Raw genomic sequence first — 16,932 nt, forward strand, 5'->3', positions numbered from 1 at the left:
TTGATTCTCCCTGCTAATGTGAGGTGGAGGGCAGACAGTCTATTCACATCTTGCTTGATTTTCTTTCCATGCTGGCAGTAAAATTTTATTAAAAAAGATCTTTATATTTGCTTGTGATGTTTACAATAAGATATTTAAACTGTTCTAATAAAATAAATGGGTAGATGTCCAGTCTAGTATTGTGTGCTAGAGAGTTCACTGTAAAAAGTACACTTATACTCAAACTGATTTTGAGTCCAGATATCTTTTGAAATTCTACTAGTGCATTAAGGACCACTAGTAAGGATGTTTGTGGGTCCGATTATATATAGTACGATATTATCTGCATATAGTGAGATTTTCTGTTCAAGTCATTCTCTGATAATCCCCTTTATCTCTAATACATTTCAAAAGTGAATGATCAATGGCAATTGCAAAAAGCAATTCTGATAGGGGACATCTTCGTCACAACATTCTAGTTTGAAATAGTTTGAAATAATGTTGTTAATACAGACAGAGGCTTTTTGGACTGGTATAAAGTAGTTCTATCCATGCACATATATTTAGACCAAACCCAAATTTGTGTAATGTGGTAAATAAGTAGTCCCATTCAACCATGTCAAATGCGTTTTCTGTGTCCAAAGATAGTAGTATCTCTGGTGTGTTAAGATTTTATGAGGGACTATATTACATTAAACAGATGCTGAAGGTCAGAAGCTAAGTGTGTGCCTTTAATAATTCCAATTTGGTCTTGTGATATTACGGAAGGAAGCACTTTCCCAGTCATTCCAACTAGGACTTTGAAGAGTATCTTAACATCATTACTGAGAAGTGAAATTGGTGGAAAGATGGTAATTAATGCTTGGCGAGAAGGCTGAGGTAGAATTTTGTTGTCTCCAGCTTCTATAAACGTTGCTAATTAACAGTGGAACTAACTTATTTGAAAATTCTTTGTAAAATTCCACCGGGTAGTCAACAGGGCCTGCTGCTTTTCCACTTTGGAGTGAGTCCAGTTCCTCTGTACTAAAGAGAGTATTTAGCTCTGGTATTTGTAGTGCATCACAAAACACATTAGATTTTGTCTCATCTTCTTTAAACCGAGTAGAGTAGAAGGACTTAAGTACTCTGAGAGTGTTTTTGAAGGTCTTTGATTTCAGACTTCCAAAATGATGCAGAAGTGTGGATATGAATACAAAATGACAAATGTCTGCATTTTTAAATTAAAATGTAGTAGTGTGGATGGGGCCAAAGACTGATATAGCACAATGGTGAAAACAAGCAAGAATGTGACATTAAAAGGGAGAGCAAGAAATCTAACACAAGTATAAATACAATGTATATTGTATGTGACATAATATTTCGTAACCAGTCTCTTCATATGAGTTCAAAGCTTAAATGCACAGACCACAATGACACTTGTTATTAATTTTCACTGCTGCCTACAGGGCCCACAATGGGCTGATACACTATCAATGGTTGTTTCCTGCCACTGCCACTCTGAACTGGATAACAGGATTGGAAAATACTTGAAAGGGCTTAATGAATACAGTAGAAGTTATTGTTCATGCAGGAGTGCTGGGGTCCTGTTTTACATGTAGCTTTGCTTTATTTTTCGTTATTTGCTGTACTTCAAACATACCCAAAATGATCTAAGACAACTTACAAATTTGTACTAGTTTTAAAACACCTTTTGGTTAATTTAATCATCTTTATCGCATTGTTGATCCTTCATTGATTGGTGCTGCACCATTCTTTCCTTCTTCTTACTGCAGTTATGAATATGAGCTGAAGTGCACCTACAGTGCACAGTATGTTTTCTTATCTGCATAAACAGATCCATCTGAGGCATAAAATGGATGAAAGCTCTGTGGTTTGGTAGAACAGTAGTAGTGTCCAAATATGAACATGCATTTTTGTTAAACCCCTTAAAAAACACAAGCAGCATTTAATTTAGACACCTGGAATTTAATTTTAAAAAACCCTTTATATTCAAAAACAAATACTCTCAGAGGGGGAATGCTAACCAGAAGCCTCTGTAACCACAAGGATCAGACTCGGATGTCTCTCTAGCTTTCTGCAACCTGCTGTGAGCATAAAGTTGTAGGAGAACACTGAAGCTGCACATTACTGCTTTAGTCTGTCCTCCTGTTCAGAGTGCTTACTTTGATTGGTAGTATGCAGGTTGGTGGCTGGTCTGAATTCAAAGGCTAATTATTGTTTTACCTTACACCTTAGTGACATATTGATACCACACAATGCTTAGTACACTGAACCATTTTTTTAGACCAGTGAAGTGGCATGTCTCAGACCACAGCAAGTACCTGGTCTTGGCAGATGGCTTGCCTTCTGTTCAATTATTCAAAAACCCACATAGTGCCTGGTATTAGATTACTTTACTGCTGCCAAGAATTATTCCTCTTTTTAAATTAAAATGTTGCTCTATCTTTGTTTTTTTTTTTGGCTGTGTAATGTAATGTCTTAGCAAACCCATACAGGTTTATCTTTTTTAAAATGGTAGACTTACTGTTGGCAGCTGTGTTTTTAACATGTTCTATATGCTTATTTTACTATTTTCTAAGCTTTTCACTCATTTATCATTTTGGAACAGTTCATTTTGATCCCTGCACATAGCTACATTGGTGATAAAAATGTATGAGCCACTTTCTCAATGTTCTTTATTTTTGTCTACTTTATCCAATGAGTGGCCTTTAGACCTTTAAATAAAAAGTCCTATTAGAGAAAGGGAACCTGAGTGAGCACACAGTACAGTTTGGAAATCATTATTTTACAAAGTTATCCAACACTCTTATTACCCATGTGAAAAATTAACTGCTCCATAGTTTAAATACTTGGTTTCAGCAACTAAACAATGTACTTCCTATAATTTCACATTGCAGTTCTTTGTAGAACTGCTTTAATTCAGACACATTGGTAGGTTTGTGAGTGTCAACTGCATGTGGTGGGTCCTTCCACTCAAACTTAAATTTTGCTTTTTCTGAAGCATTCTGTTTACATGCTTTTGTGTTTTGGGTTATTGTCCTGCTGCCTAACTTAAGCATCAGCTTCAGGTCACCTATAGATAAGAATATCATGGTAATGTACAGAATTCATAGTTCCTTCAAAAACAGCAATTGATAGATTAGCCTTGCAGGAGATTTAGCACTGTTCCGTAATATTCTAAAATTTGGAGATTATAGCTGTCACTGTGGTGCGTTGGAGTCCAAAAGCCTTGATGATGGCTTGGTAACTCTTCCAGGTTGGTGAATTTCAACAAGTTTTTTTTTTCCTTGGTGAGTTTTTCCCTCACAGTAAGGATCAGCTTGTAATTAGGTTTAAATTCAAAAGAACTGGTAGTGTTCAGCTAGCAGAGTCTTTATCAATTAACATTGATAACTTGTTTGAGAGAGTAACTAAAGGGGGCAATACTTTTTCACACCAATTAGGGGTGCTGGATAACTAAGTATATTGTAGTGGAATCTATTTTGAGTAACAACTTATAACCTTCTTATAATAATTTCTGAGTTTAAAGTTTCTAAATAAATAATGCAAAAAATCGCATTTTGGATTTTGTGAAAAATTGTATTTTGGAGTTTGTGTATCTATGCTATCTGTAACTTTTTTTTTGTTCTTTTAGTATACAGAGGAGAAATTGGGCCAGGCAGAGAAGACAGAATTAGATGCACATTTTGAAAACCTCCTAACCAGAGCCGATACAACCAAGAACTGGACTGAGAAGATTTTTCGACAAACAGAAGTACTTCTGCAACCAAATCCCAGTAAGACCAGCCTGGGACTATCCTAATGTTCACAGGGCTAAAGCTTTTCATTACGTGTGACTACAAAGATCCGTTTTTGTTGTTGTTGTGTTTTTTAAAGCAAATAAATTGGTAAATTAAAGCAGATATGGAATGAAAATACAAAATATAATAGTTATCAAACAACTTATTATTTTTTTAATGGTTATTATTTCACAGTACATTGTGTGCTACCATTCCTATAGCTCTTGGACCTAGTTTTGGTTCAGTTCCTGGCTTGGATGTTTTCTGGGGGTGAGTCTAGGTTTTCCTAGTATCCACATGGATTTCCTCTAGTTAATAGTTTCCGGCCACCACATAATGGCTTTGACATCAGGTTAACTGGAGGCTAGGAGTGAGTGGCTCTGAATACAGTTCATAAAGGACTGGTGTTTCATTCAGTTTTGTCTCCTTTGTTGTTTTGAAATCTAGCCTGTGAAGGCTTTACCACCACATAGAAATGTATTGGAGAAAATAGATAGGTGGATATGAGAAGGCTAAAACTTTGTTAAAATAATGCATTTTATAGCAACTAATAAAGCTATTAGTATAATATGATGGATCTAACTTAAAAAAGTAAGGATGAGATTGATATCTCATTTTGGTGACTAAAGTCATCTTCTGTTATTGTCAAATTCTCCGTGACCATTTCTTTGCTTGCCTAACTCTTTCTTTTTCCATCTCTCAGGGCACATTTAAAACTGATAAAAAAAAAAACATTCATAAACAAACAGGTTCATTATTAGAAGGTACATTTTTGGATGCCTGAAGCTGCTTTATGTAGAGTTCCTTCTAAATCGAAGTTCACTGAATTTTATTTTTTAGAATTTATCTTGTTCAGAGTGCTAAAGTTGTGTAATGTCTTAAGCACAAACAAATTTACATACAGTAGCATAATTGCTTTTTATTTTGTATATTTTTTTTTTAAATAAAGTTGAGGGACCAAGGTCTGTTGTTCTTATGTCAACATAGATTTCACCTCACTTCCCAAAGACATTAGCTTAGGCCTAATTTGTACTTTTTATTGGCCCAGTATGATAGAATGTAAGGGTATCCTGTGATGAACAGGGGTCCTGTTTAGCATTGAGGCATGCCTTCCAAATAGCATTATGATGATGTGCTGCTGCTCATCATTGGGGGGAAGAAAGGTTAAGCCCTCGAGACAGAAATAGTTACGGTGAGAGTTAACTATTTGATTTTTTATGGCTCACACTTACTATACTCTAAAAGATGAAGAAGAGACTTTGCAAAAATAAATATCACTTAAACCAAACATTATGGGATAAAGTGATTGATAAATCTCTGTTCTAGCCGATGGTTACAAGTCTTTGTGATATCCAGATAATAAACCCCACAACTGTTTGGTGACTGCCATTTTCTGTGAATGGATTTCCTTTATGTTGTTCTTATTTTGCACCAGTTTAAGGACTTTGTATTCCAAAAAAGTACATTTGGAAACCTTCAGATGCAAGCATATTTTGCTTTTCTGCAAATATTTAAAAATAGGTATACCTTTACCAAGGTCCTTATGTGGCCACTCCTTAATTCTTTTGTTTACTAATGCTTTGAGTTTTCATGCTAGTTTTGATCAAACTGTTGGTATTGCATTTTATCTTAAAAATCTTGATATCTTAATTAAGATTTGCAAGTTTAAAAAAAAAAAAAAGTTTTCTGTTATTCTTAACCCCCATTTTAGTAATGCCATAAAAAGGTAAGAAATGGAAAAAAAAAAACTGAACATTATTCCTAGCAGCAAAATTCAAGCATTCTCTTGAGTTTATGCATGCACATATACACAGTATTAGTCTCCTACAAAGTGGATGCCAAAGAATTGTCCTGAATCGATTTTAAGGTCCATGGAGAGATTCCACTGGTACACTTAGAAGGAGAGAGAACCTTGTGTTCCATTGTCTGGGTCTTTCAGTTTTGTCATACCTTCTGGTGTCCACCTTGACAGCAAGTCATTGTTGGGTTTCACACAGTAATTTTCTCTAAAGGTGATAAAATATGTCCACAAAGATGTAGGTATCAGTTGACCATTTGTTTCAGTAAGATGATATAGGGGTGCTTTTAACCCTATGACCCAGAATTGGGATAAATGGAGAATATTTTATGTGAAGTATTTCTTTCTCCCTTTTTATCATTTAATGACCTCCTTTAACTATCCAAAGTTACAGTTTAGATAAATTAAGTATGATTTTTGAGTATCAGACTTCATACTTAAGATATCTAAAATTAATTCTGAACCTACTGCAAAGTGAGAATTAGATACAGTATGTACAGTTGGTAGTGATTTAGCATAATGTGAATTAGGGATACACACTAACTTCCTGAAATATCTGTAACTTTTTTGTGAATTCTATATCCTGCAACAGCAAGTATGATTTTATTTCCAAACTAGAATTTTATGAAGTTTCATACAGTTTGATTTTTAATTTTTTTTTTTGTGCGTATGTATATAAGGTGATATTGTGATAGCCTATGCTTGTCTGTACATCTGTCTGTCATTCTGAAACAGCTCGGCTCCCCTATGGACCAAATAAGCTGAAATGTGGCATGCTTAAATTCCATGGAAATTTACCAAGAGAGTAAATTTTTGTTGAGATATCATAAAAAGGTGATGCTGTGCAGTTTTTATACATTTCATATTTCAAATTGAAAAGCATTGGCTAATTTGCAAATTTGTCTGTCTTAAAATGAAGAAATATTCTGTGCGACTTCAGCTACAAAATAGTTTACTGCATCAATTCTAACTTGACAGCGGTTACATCAGCTTGTATATTGTGCTGTTTTTTCCCTGATAGTTGCTACTGACTGCAAACAGACCCCCAGTACAAATTAATGAAACACCAGCAGAGACTGGGTGTGTGGGTAGGAAGTTGTTGTCACTAGCTGATTTTTGTGTGCACAGGATGCACTAATTATATTTAAATGATATGGATTTAGTGCCCTGTGGGATGTAATCTGATAAAATAAATATTTACTTAGTATTAACTTTACATTAAACCAATCTCACCTCCATTATCTGCAGATTATGATGATTAACTATTTCACAGTCCTGATTTCATGCTATGCATCCCGATAAATAACAAGAATATCAAAATGTCCTGGTTTTAGCAGGCAACCTATATAATAAAATTTTTCAGTGCTGCAAATATCAGCGAAATACATTTACAACAGATAGAATACTGCCATTTACTTGTCTTCACTTCAAGCACTGTGTGCAATCTTATGTGTGTTTACTTGTGAAAATGTTTTGTGCCCTTATCTCTCTCTCTCTCTGATGTTGAGAGGTTGCTGTAATAAAATTTGCCTATCACTTCTGTTATTCCCCAATAGATAGATTGATACTTTATTAATCCCAAGGGTACTAGGGTGTTGTACCGTGTTAACCATTATGAGTGTAGAGAAAAGCCAAGCAAAATGACATCTTTTATTGGCTAACTAAAAAGATGACAATATGCAAGCTTTCGAGGCAACTCGGGGCCCCTTCAGGCAAGATGTAATACAGAAACTGAAGTTCCCTGTGTTTATATCCACACACTAGGACAAGAAACAACATTGGTAAATCTTTAAATGAAAAATCTTAAATGTAAAAAATTAATAGGTTCATTCAGGCTAAGCTTAATTTAACAAGAGACAGAAGAACAATGTATGGTCAAGATCTTTGGATAAGATAACTGTCCAACAAAGTTAATCCCAGGGGAAAATTCATATACTCCAGCAGCAGCATACTGATAAAAAACAATATTAAAGAGTGATAAAAATGCAGGTATAACAGACAATAACTTTTCATAATGTTAACGTCCACCCCCCTGGGTGGAATTGAAGAGTCGCAATATTTGCAATAACTGAAAGCTTTGCAAATTCTATTTTCTGAAAATATCCACAACTAGACTTGCTCAATCAAAGAAAGGAAATTAATTACATTTTTTTTTAATTTAGGTTAATTGGCAATTGTAAACTGACTGTGTGATTTTATGCGCATATGTGAATGAGAGTGGTCCCTGTGATTAACTAGAGACCTGTCCAAACTGTTTTAGCCTTTTGCCCATTCCTGGCGAGATAGATTTTGGACCCTGCAACCCTGAAATGGGTTGAGAAGTTTCTAGAACCAACCTCCTGAACTTGGTCCATTGAGGGCAAAGTGCTTGCACAGGCCTCAAACGTGCCTAAATGTTACACAATGTGTACATATTCTAACTTGTTCTGTATGATATAATTTAATAATTGGGTCATGTATTATGGGCCCTGAAGACGATGTCGGCTGTTTCAATCCCCAGTTCTGTCCATCCATCCATCCATCCATTTTCCAACCCGCTGAATCCGAACACAGGGTCACGGGGGTCTGCTGGAGCCAATCCCAGCCAACACAGGGCAGGAACCAATCCCGGGCAGGACACACACAAACACACCCACACACCAAGCACACACTAGGGCCAATTTTAGAATAGAACCTAACCTAGCCTGACCTAATGTCTTTGGACTGTGGGAGGAAACCGGAGCGCCCGGAGGAAACCCACGCAGACACGGGGAGAACATGCAAACTCCACTCAGGGAGGACCCGGGAAGTGAACCCAGGACTCCTAACTGCGAGGCAGCATCACTACCACTGCGCCACTGTGCCGCCCAATCCCCAGTTCTGATTAACACAATTGATTAAAGTAGAGGTGTTATTCTCTTGATGACATTCATGGTACACCATACAAGTTAGCAATGTCACTTATCTTTTTCTTGTACTTTTAAAACTTGGGACAGTTCAGTTGGTGCCTGTATGTGTTTACTTGCATTGCATTTTTTTCATATGCTTTTTGTGGGTAAAACTGAGTGGAGCCTAAATTATACATTGTCATTTGTATTATTAGTTCTTTAATTTTGGTGATTTGAAATTTTCTTTTGGAATCTACAAGCAGATGATGATGAGCTGAGTAAGTAATCATCTACAAGATCCTTGAGGCTTTTCAAGCCTTTAGGATTTTTGTTTTTTTTTAAACCTATGGACGATGCTGATATAACACTGAGGTTTTTATGCATATTAGTGTAACTCACACTCTTCTAGTTGACTACATATTTGAACATATACATACATCCATATGATTAATTTGATTAAGATCTGTCTAGCATTTCTGCTATACTTAGTATAGTAGTAAATATGTCTAACTTTGTTAATTTCATTTATTTCCTGAAATATGTATCTGTGGTCAATAGTCAAACTTGATATAAAAAATAAATTTGCATTTTCTTATTAGATACATCAACTAAGAATATCTCCCATTTTGCATTCATTCAATCGTATTTTATCAAAGTCTTGTATATATTTTGTTACAGTCTCACATTATCGTTGCAAAGAGTTCTACATCGAAGAATGTTACCCAAGTAGATGACAAATACTTTGTTAGCCATTACATAGAAATATCTGGTTTTCTGTAGCATACCTTTAACTTAAAAAACTGGAGAACCTACAGCATGTGACCCAAATGTAATTCTCTATTAACATTATGATGGCACAAGATTAATTATTAAAAATCTGTATAACTTGGTGAGGCACCATCAGTTCAAAATGTTTATTTTTTTCCCCAGATACCTGTCAAGGGATACTATATGTGGATGCTTTTGATTCTGAAATTTAGAAATGTTTTTTTCTGTGTTCAGATAGCACCAGTGTTTAACATGGTTTACTAAAAATTGTGTTTTCTTTTGTTGTTCTTTATTACAAAGAATATTTATATCTTTCCCGCTAGCCAGCAGAAATATTTTCAAATGCACCTGTGCAAGTCCTGGGATTTATTTTAGTCATTATATATTCTTAGTCAATCTGAATTTGAATAGGTCCAACTCCATAATAATTTAAAAACTCTGTTCTTCATGCTTGCTTGAATTCACTGTTTTAAGAGAGACAGGTATACTTATTCTGCCAATGAGTGAACCCCTTTTATTTATTCGCATAATCGGATAGAACCCAATTAAATACATAATCAAAGTTGTTTTGTTATTGTGCTTGGTTACAATGTAGTTTAAAGTAATGAAATTTTAATTCTCTATTCTTTCTCATACAGATGTTCTGTTAAAATTGCTTTGCTTTCATCTATAGTTCCTGAAAATATGGACCTCTTTGTTTTATGCTCATTGTAGTGAATTCCTTACATGATGATTTCCTATTCATTATGCAAAACTTGTATTCTTCTTTCTAGCCCCCTAAAATGAGAATTTTATGGTCAACATTTTATTGCATTTTTAATTAGGTTATGATAGCATACAGTGCATCCAGAAAGTTTTCACAGCGCATCACTTTTTCCACATTTTGTTATGTTACAGCCTTATTCCAAAATGGATTAAATAAATTTTTTTCCACAGAATTCTACACACAACACCCCATAATGACAACGGGGGAAAAAAGATTACTTTTTTTAGGTTTTTGCAAATTTATTAAAAATAAAAAAACTGAGAAATCACTTGTATATAAGTATTCACAGCCTTTGCCCAATACTTTGTCGATGCACCTTTGGCAGCAATTATAGCCTCAAGTCTTTTTGAATATGATGCCACAAGCTTGGCACACCTATCCTTGGGCAGTTTTGCCCATTCCTCTTTGCAGCACCTCTCAAGCTCCATCAGGTCGGATGGGGAGCGTCGGTGCACAGCCATTTTAAGATCTCTCCAGAGATGTTCAATCGGATTCAAGTCTGGGCCACTCAAGGACATTCACAGAGTTGTCCTGAAGCCACTCCTTTGCTATCTTGGCTGTGTGCTTAGGGTCGTTGTCCTGCTGAAAGATGAACCGTCGCCCCAGTCTGAGGTCAAGAGCGCTCTGGAGCAGGTTTTCATCCAGGATGTCTCTGTACATTGCTGCAGTCATCTTTCCCCTTTATCCTGACTAATCTCCGAGTTCCTGTCGCTGAAAAATATCCCCACATGCTGCCACCACCATGCTCCACTGTAGAGGTGGTATTGGCCTGGTGATGAGCGGTGCCTGGTTTCCTCCAACCGTGACGGCTGGCATTCACACCAAAGAGTTCAATCTTTGTCTCATCAGACCAGAGAATTTTGTTTCTCATGGTCTGAGAGTCTTTCAGGTGCCTTTTGGCAAACTCCAGGCGCGCTGCCATGTGCCTTTTACTAAGGAGTGGCTTCCGTCTGGCCACTCTACCATACAGGCCTGATTGGTGGATTGCTGCAGAGATGGTTGTCCTTCTGGAAGGTTCTCCTCTCTCCACAGAGGACCTCTGGAGCTCTGACAGAGTGACAATCGGGTTCTTGGTCACCTCCCTGACTGAGGCCCTTCTCCCCCGATTGCTCAGTTTAGATGGCTGACCAGCTCTAGGAAGAGTCCTGGTGGTTTCGAACTTCTTCCACTTACGGATGATGGAGGCCACTGTGCTCATTGGGACCTGCAAAGCAGCAGAAATGTTTCTGTAACCTTCCCCAGATTTGTGCCTCAAGACAATCCTGTCTCGGAGGTCTACAGACAATTCCTTTGACTTCATGCTTGGTTTGTGCTCGGACATGAACTGTCAACTGTGGGACCTTCTATAGACAGGTGTGTGCCTTTCCAAATCATGTCCTATCAACTGAATTTACCACAGGTGGACTCAAATTAAGCTGCAGAAACATCTCAAGGATGATCAGGGGAAACAGGATGCACCTGAGCTCAATTTGGAGCTTCATGGCAAAGGCTGTGAATACTTATGTACATGTGCTGTCGCAATTTTTTTATTTTTAATGAATTTGCAAAAACCTCAACTTTTTTCACATTCCATTTTGGAATAAGGCTGTAACATCATAAAATGTGGAAAAAGTGATGCGCCGTGAATACTTTCCGGATGCACTTTATATTATCACTTTTGATTAATTTAGCCATGTAGTTTTAAATATCTATACTTCGTGTTTTTTTGTTTTTTTTTCTCATTTTACCTCATTAGCAGATGTCATAATCAAGGTCCGTTATTTTCAAATGTATCATGAACTGTAAATACTAAAAGTTAAGAGATTTTTTTTTTTAATATAATAATAAATGGTATTTATTGTTAGCAGTGTACACAGTTTATCTTTAATAGTGCAGTGAATTATTTGACAGTATATTTTGCATTCTAGTGTTTTTGAAGAATTGATATTTTAATTGCAATGTTATGGAAGAATGGTGTTCTGAATCTGGAAAAAATACTTTGGTGCTAAAATACAAGAAAACACATACATGACCATTCTGTAATAACCAGTGACTGGGGGTGGGGTACAGTTGTGAGTACAAGGAATATAAAGTTATTTAATAAACTTTCATAGTACTGTCTAAAGCCATTTTGTTAATCCATTTAAGCATACCTTCTGGCAGGAAATGAGCTCTTTAATCTAACTTTCTGTATTGATCTTACATGCTACAGTAGATCACACGGGTAAGTCTCTGTTTCTTAACAGTACCCTGTGTTTTAGATATTAGACATACTTAAACATGCTAGCTACTTGGTGTAAAGTTTTGCCCTGATATTTGACAAAATGTACTTATTTTAAGGTAGGTAGATAAGTACACATTTCTGTGACTGTAAAATAAAAACGAGTTTTCTCTTTTCCAAAGTTGGCACCTATTTCCAGGGTTTCTTTTTTTTATTATTTAAAGAGTTTTAATTTGAAATGTTTCAAATTTTTTGTCAATTTATGTATTATAAATTTATTACTAGTGGTATGAAATAGCCTTTACAAAGTCCTAGAACAAAGTATAACAGCCTGCACATGTGATTAGAATTGGGGTCCCAATTAGATTATTATGTGATGAGTACATCAAAGAAAATTGAATTTGTCTTACCTTTTCTTGTATTTTTTTCCCCATTTGCTTATATAACCATCAGTAGAAGCCATAAGAACCTGAAAGTCTTGAATAACTTAAACATAATTCATTATTCTGTTCTTACATATTTAGTGTTGTAAATATTGCATTCGTGGTATTTTGTGTTTTTTAAGTGTGTTATGTCAGTACATCTAGTGTAGTACTTTGGAGCCTGTAAAATTGAAAAATTTACTAAGTCATAACAAAAGTTAGTGCTAGTAAGACATGTACAGTATACCTTTTTTATTCTTCCATTATTATGTTTTCAGTTTTTTAAGTGTTTTTATAGCTAAGACGTGTGTTACAAAGCATAAATTGAGATAAAAAATTATGCCAAGTTACCTAGTGTAGCTTTCAAGTTTTTAGGCCACAACAAGGGAGGAATTGACAATGTAGCTTTCTGTAAATGGCTGGTGTTTTGCCCAGCTGACAAGTTACGTGCAAATCATATGCAGAACTTAGACCAGAAATCAGATTTGACAAAATGTGATTAAGTTTGACTTCAAAACTATTTGCACATGTTTCACATTTACTTAAGAATCCCTCCTCATTGTTGTCAGATATTTGGTAATGTTTTTCTTACTTTTGATCTAGTTAGTGTTTTAAACTTGTTGAAGGCTCTAAGAAGATCTTTTTATACATCCACTGGAGAGGAAATTGGTTTAACTCCCCTGATAAAATATCCCTTCTTTCTTTGCAAATGTATTTCATGTGTAATTCCATATCAAATAATCACACATTTGGACCTCATCGTCAGATTTTAATGAAACTTGGCATGCTGATTTGGTCATATGAGTAACCCACAGAACTGAAATTGCATGTGTCTTGGATCAATATTAAGGGAGATTTAAACTAACAAATTTTGAACTTATTGAGGGGGTAATTATGACATTGACTGACTATATATCTGTCTAAATATAAGTTGCATAGAAATGGTTCTCGTATCGTTTTAAAGCTCTTTTCCAGCTCTGTATTTTTCACTAATACTATGCTATTCCCAAAATGAGAAATTTCCATGTTCTGAGTGATTATAATATTACAAATTGAATAACTAAAAAAAAAAAAAAAAACTATTTTCAAATTGATTATTTATTTATCCTTTTTATGCTAAAACTAGCTTATAATGTCATGAACATCTCTGGAAAATTTGGTCTTTGGTTTTTGATTTGTTGCTAAGCTGTCATTACTTATAGATGGTGTCACATGGTTTCATATCACTAATGAGCCTTTTTCTTATCAGCCAAATTGACATAAAGTAGTATTACAAGTAATGACATTAATTAAGGTAGCAGTTATACTACACTGAAATTGAACAGAAGCTTCATTAATGTTATTAGTGACACCTGTGCTTGCCATACTATTTCATGTCAAAATGGCTTTTGTGAAAGGGCCCATTCCAGTGTGGCTAATAAATGTCAATGCTCTGCCCTGCATTAATCAGAGGGGAGTGAGATGTGCTTATCGGTCAGGTGTAATCCATCAGTAGCAGATGCTGTCAATTACCTGGTGGAGATAAAAGAATTGTCTTTGCTGTAGCAGCATACATTTTCACAATGCCTTCAGTGGAGAAGTTTAGATTCAATCAGAAATATAGTTGTGACCCTTTTAAATGTCATCTGAAGAAGATAACCTGTGCTTTAAAAGATGTGCATGAGACCACAATACAGTACCACCCAAGTCTCATTTTAAGGTCACGTCAGGTCATCTGCAGAAATTGCTGTGTGAGATTATCGAAACTCACGCCTGAGAACAAACAGATCTGTCAGTGTGACTCTTTCAGTAGTGACTTAGCTGACCCTCCTGATCTTGAACCTATTAGCTGGTCCCTCAGTATCTGGAGATGAAGGCTCATTTTCCAATGTTGAATTTGGACTTTTAAACCAGTCTTTGTCATTGATTGGTGAATCTCCAGTAAAAAGAGAGTGGGGCAAGCTCATATGTGGAACTCAAAGCACAGAGGATTAACAGTAGCATGATGAAGAAATTATAAGTTGCCACTGGATAAGCATTGAGTTCATATAAAGATCATGGAAAGGAGATAATAGACCAGCTAAAAGAAAAGTTCAAGTCTTTAACCTCCAAAACTGAAAAGGTGCATGTCCTAATTATGCTACCAAACAATTGGAGTGTGAGGAAAATTGAGGAGGAGTTTGGTGCTTCCCACTACATTGCATGAAAATCCAAGATGTTGGTGAAAGAACATGGGATTTTGTCAATGCCTAATCAAGTCTAGTAAAACACTTTCCAGAAAAAAGAGGAAGTGGTAAAGGATTTCTTCTTGTCAAAAATCTTTTAGTCGAGAGATGCCTGGAATGAAAGATTGTGTGTCAGTGAAAGCTGATGGTGAGAGGAAACTGATTCAAACTTCGTGAGGCTTTCAGACACTTCAGAGAGATGCATCTGAATCTCAATTGATTAGATCCTGCCATATTTAAAAAAAAAAAAAAGTTTTGAATAGGTCCTCTGAGTGTGAGTTTCATTTTTTCCAATTTCAAGTAGTATTGAACATTGTTGCCCACTGACTTAAGAGTGGTGGGGTAGGATTCTTCCAGTTGAGCAAGTTAGTCTCCGCAGTGGCATAGCTAGCTTGCTGAAGGCCCTTTTGCAGCTCCCTGAAGTGGGTCCGCCTGTCTAGCATAATAACTGTTAGTAATTTATTTGCAATTAGGTTCTAGCATCCGGCTGAGCAGTGGTGTCCATCACCATGTCACTATCAGATCACATGCCGGTGACAAACAAAGCAGCTCTCTAAATGGAATTTGTAATAACTTTTTTAATCGCTTTTTTACAGCCGCATCTGCATTCTCAGTTACTATTACTGGCCCTAGCTCAATTTTGAGAAAGGTAGAAATCGTCGTAAGACTACCATTTTCCAATTCTTGTTGCAAAAATGCCTTACATTTAGCACCACCACTCTTATGTTTGCCGGATCCACTGCAACTGGCCGACATAGCGTCGTATGGTGAGACTATAAAAACTGTCCAATTGTTCAAATATTTGGCATTTGCCAACTAATGGGGAACATAACAACAGAATCGCTATGATTTACTGTTTACAATTTGGAACTTTGAAAACTGTTGACATCAAATCAAAGTACAAAACTTAACAATTACGTAAAAGTAGTGGAGGAATTGTGTTGATGAGAATTTCATTTGAAGCTTAGTTGTTCGTAGGATGCAAAGACATTATCTATGTGCAAGTCTCGAAGTGTTTTAATCCCAGACATTTTCGAGACATTGAATAATGTGTATGTTTGAGAGGGTGGAAAAAGCTGGTTGTTATGTAGAGGTGCAACAGATAAAATCTTTTCTGTCTTAAAGTGCTTCCTACATTGGTTCCATATTCTGCAAGAATGAAGGGTAAATTTGGTAGTTTGTGTGAACTGGGGCACAAAGCAGTAAATATAAAGAAGTACTGCAAGATTTTATTTCTGTTGCAGACCAGTATTGTGGATATCCCTCAATTTGTGTCAATGTCCAGGTCTTTATATATGTATATGGGTGCCAGTCATAAAATTAGAATATAATGACAAAGTTGATTTATTTCAGTAATTCCATTCAAAAAAGTGAAACTTGTATATTAGACTCATTCATTACACACAGACTGATGTATTTCAAATGTTTATTTCTTTTAATTTTGATGATTATAACTGACAACTAATGAAAATCACAAATTCAGTATCTCGGAAAATTAGAATATAAATTAAGACCAATGCAAAAAAAGGATTTTTAGAAATGTTGGCCAACCGAAAGGTATGAACATGAAAAGTATGAGCATGTACAGCACTCAATTTTTAGTTGGGGCTCCTTTTGGCCTGGATTACTGCAGCAATGCGGCGTGGCATGGAGTCGATCAGTCTGTGGCACTGCTCAGGTGTTATGAGAGCCCATGTTGCTCTGATAGTGGCCTTCAGCTCTTCTGAATTGTTGGGTCTGGCGTATTGCATCTTCCTCTTCACAATACCCCATATATTTTCTATGGGGTTAAGGTCCGGCGAGTTTGCTGGCCTATCAAGAACAGGGATACAAAACCAGGTACTGGTAGTTTTGTACACTTTTTTTTTCTACCACATCTTGTCCTTCCCTTCGCCTTTCTATTAATGTGCTTGGACACAGAGCTCTGTGAACAGCCAGCCTCTTTAGCAATGACCTTTTGTGTCTTGCCTTCCATGTGCAAGGTGTCAATGGTTGTCTTTTGGACAACTGTCAAGTCAGCAGTCTTCCTCATGATTGTGTAGCCTACAGAACTCGACTGAGAGACCATTTAAAGGCTTTTGCAGGTGTTTTGAGTTCATTAGCTGATTAGAGTGTGGCACCAGGTGTCTTCAATATTGAACCTTTTCAC

General features: G+C 36.1%; 1 protein-coding gene across 11 annotated transcripts in view; it reads left to right on the forward strand.

The window, feature by feature from the left end:
* The window catches only part of LOC120536043 (endophilin-B2-like), a 79,504-nt gene that overhangs the window by 23,754 nt on the left and 38,818 nt on the right, over positions 1–16,932 (forward strand). For 6 of the 11 annotated variants that reach the window (XM_039764361.1, XM_039764365.1, XM_039764363.1 and 3 more), the window contains 2 exons: positions 3,614–3,755; positions 12,149–12,160. In XM_039764361.1, coding sequence (XP_039620295.1) covers positions 3,614–3,755; positions 12,149–12,160 — 154 coding nt within the window. The remainder of the gene's footprint in view (positions 1–3,613; positions 3,756–12,148; positions 12,161–16,932) is intronic. The other 5 variants (XM_039764364.1, XM_039764366.1, XM_039764367.1 and 2 more) reach the window with 1 other exon arrangement.

Source organism: Polypterus senegalus, chromosome 9 (genome assembly GCF_016835505.1).
Source record: "Polypterus senegalus isolate Bchr_013 chromosome 9, ASM1683550v1, whole genome shotgun sequence".
NCBI classification, from domain to species: Eukaryota; Metazoa; Chordata; class Cladistia; order Polypteriformes; family Polypteridae; genus Polypterus; species Polypterus senegalus.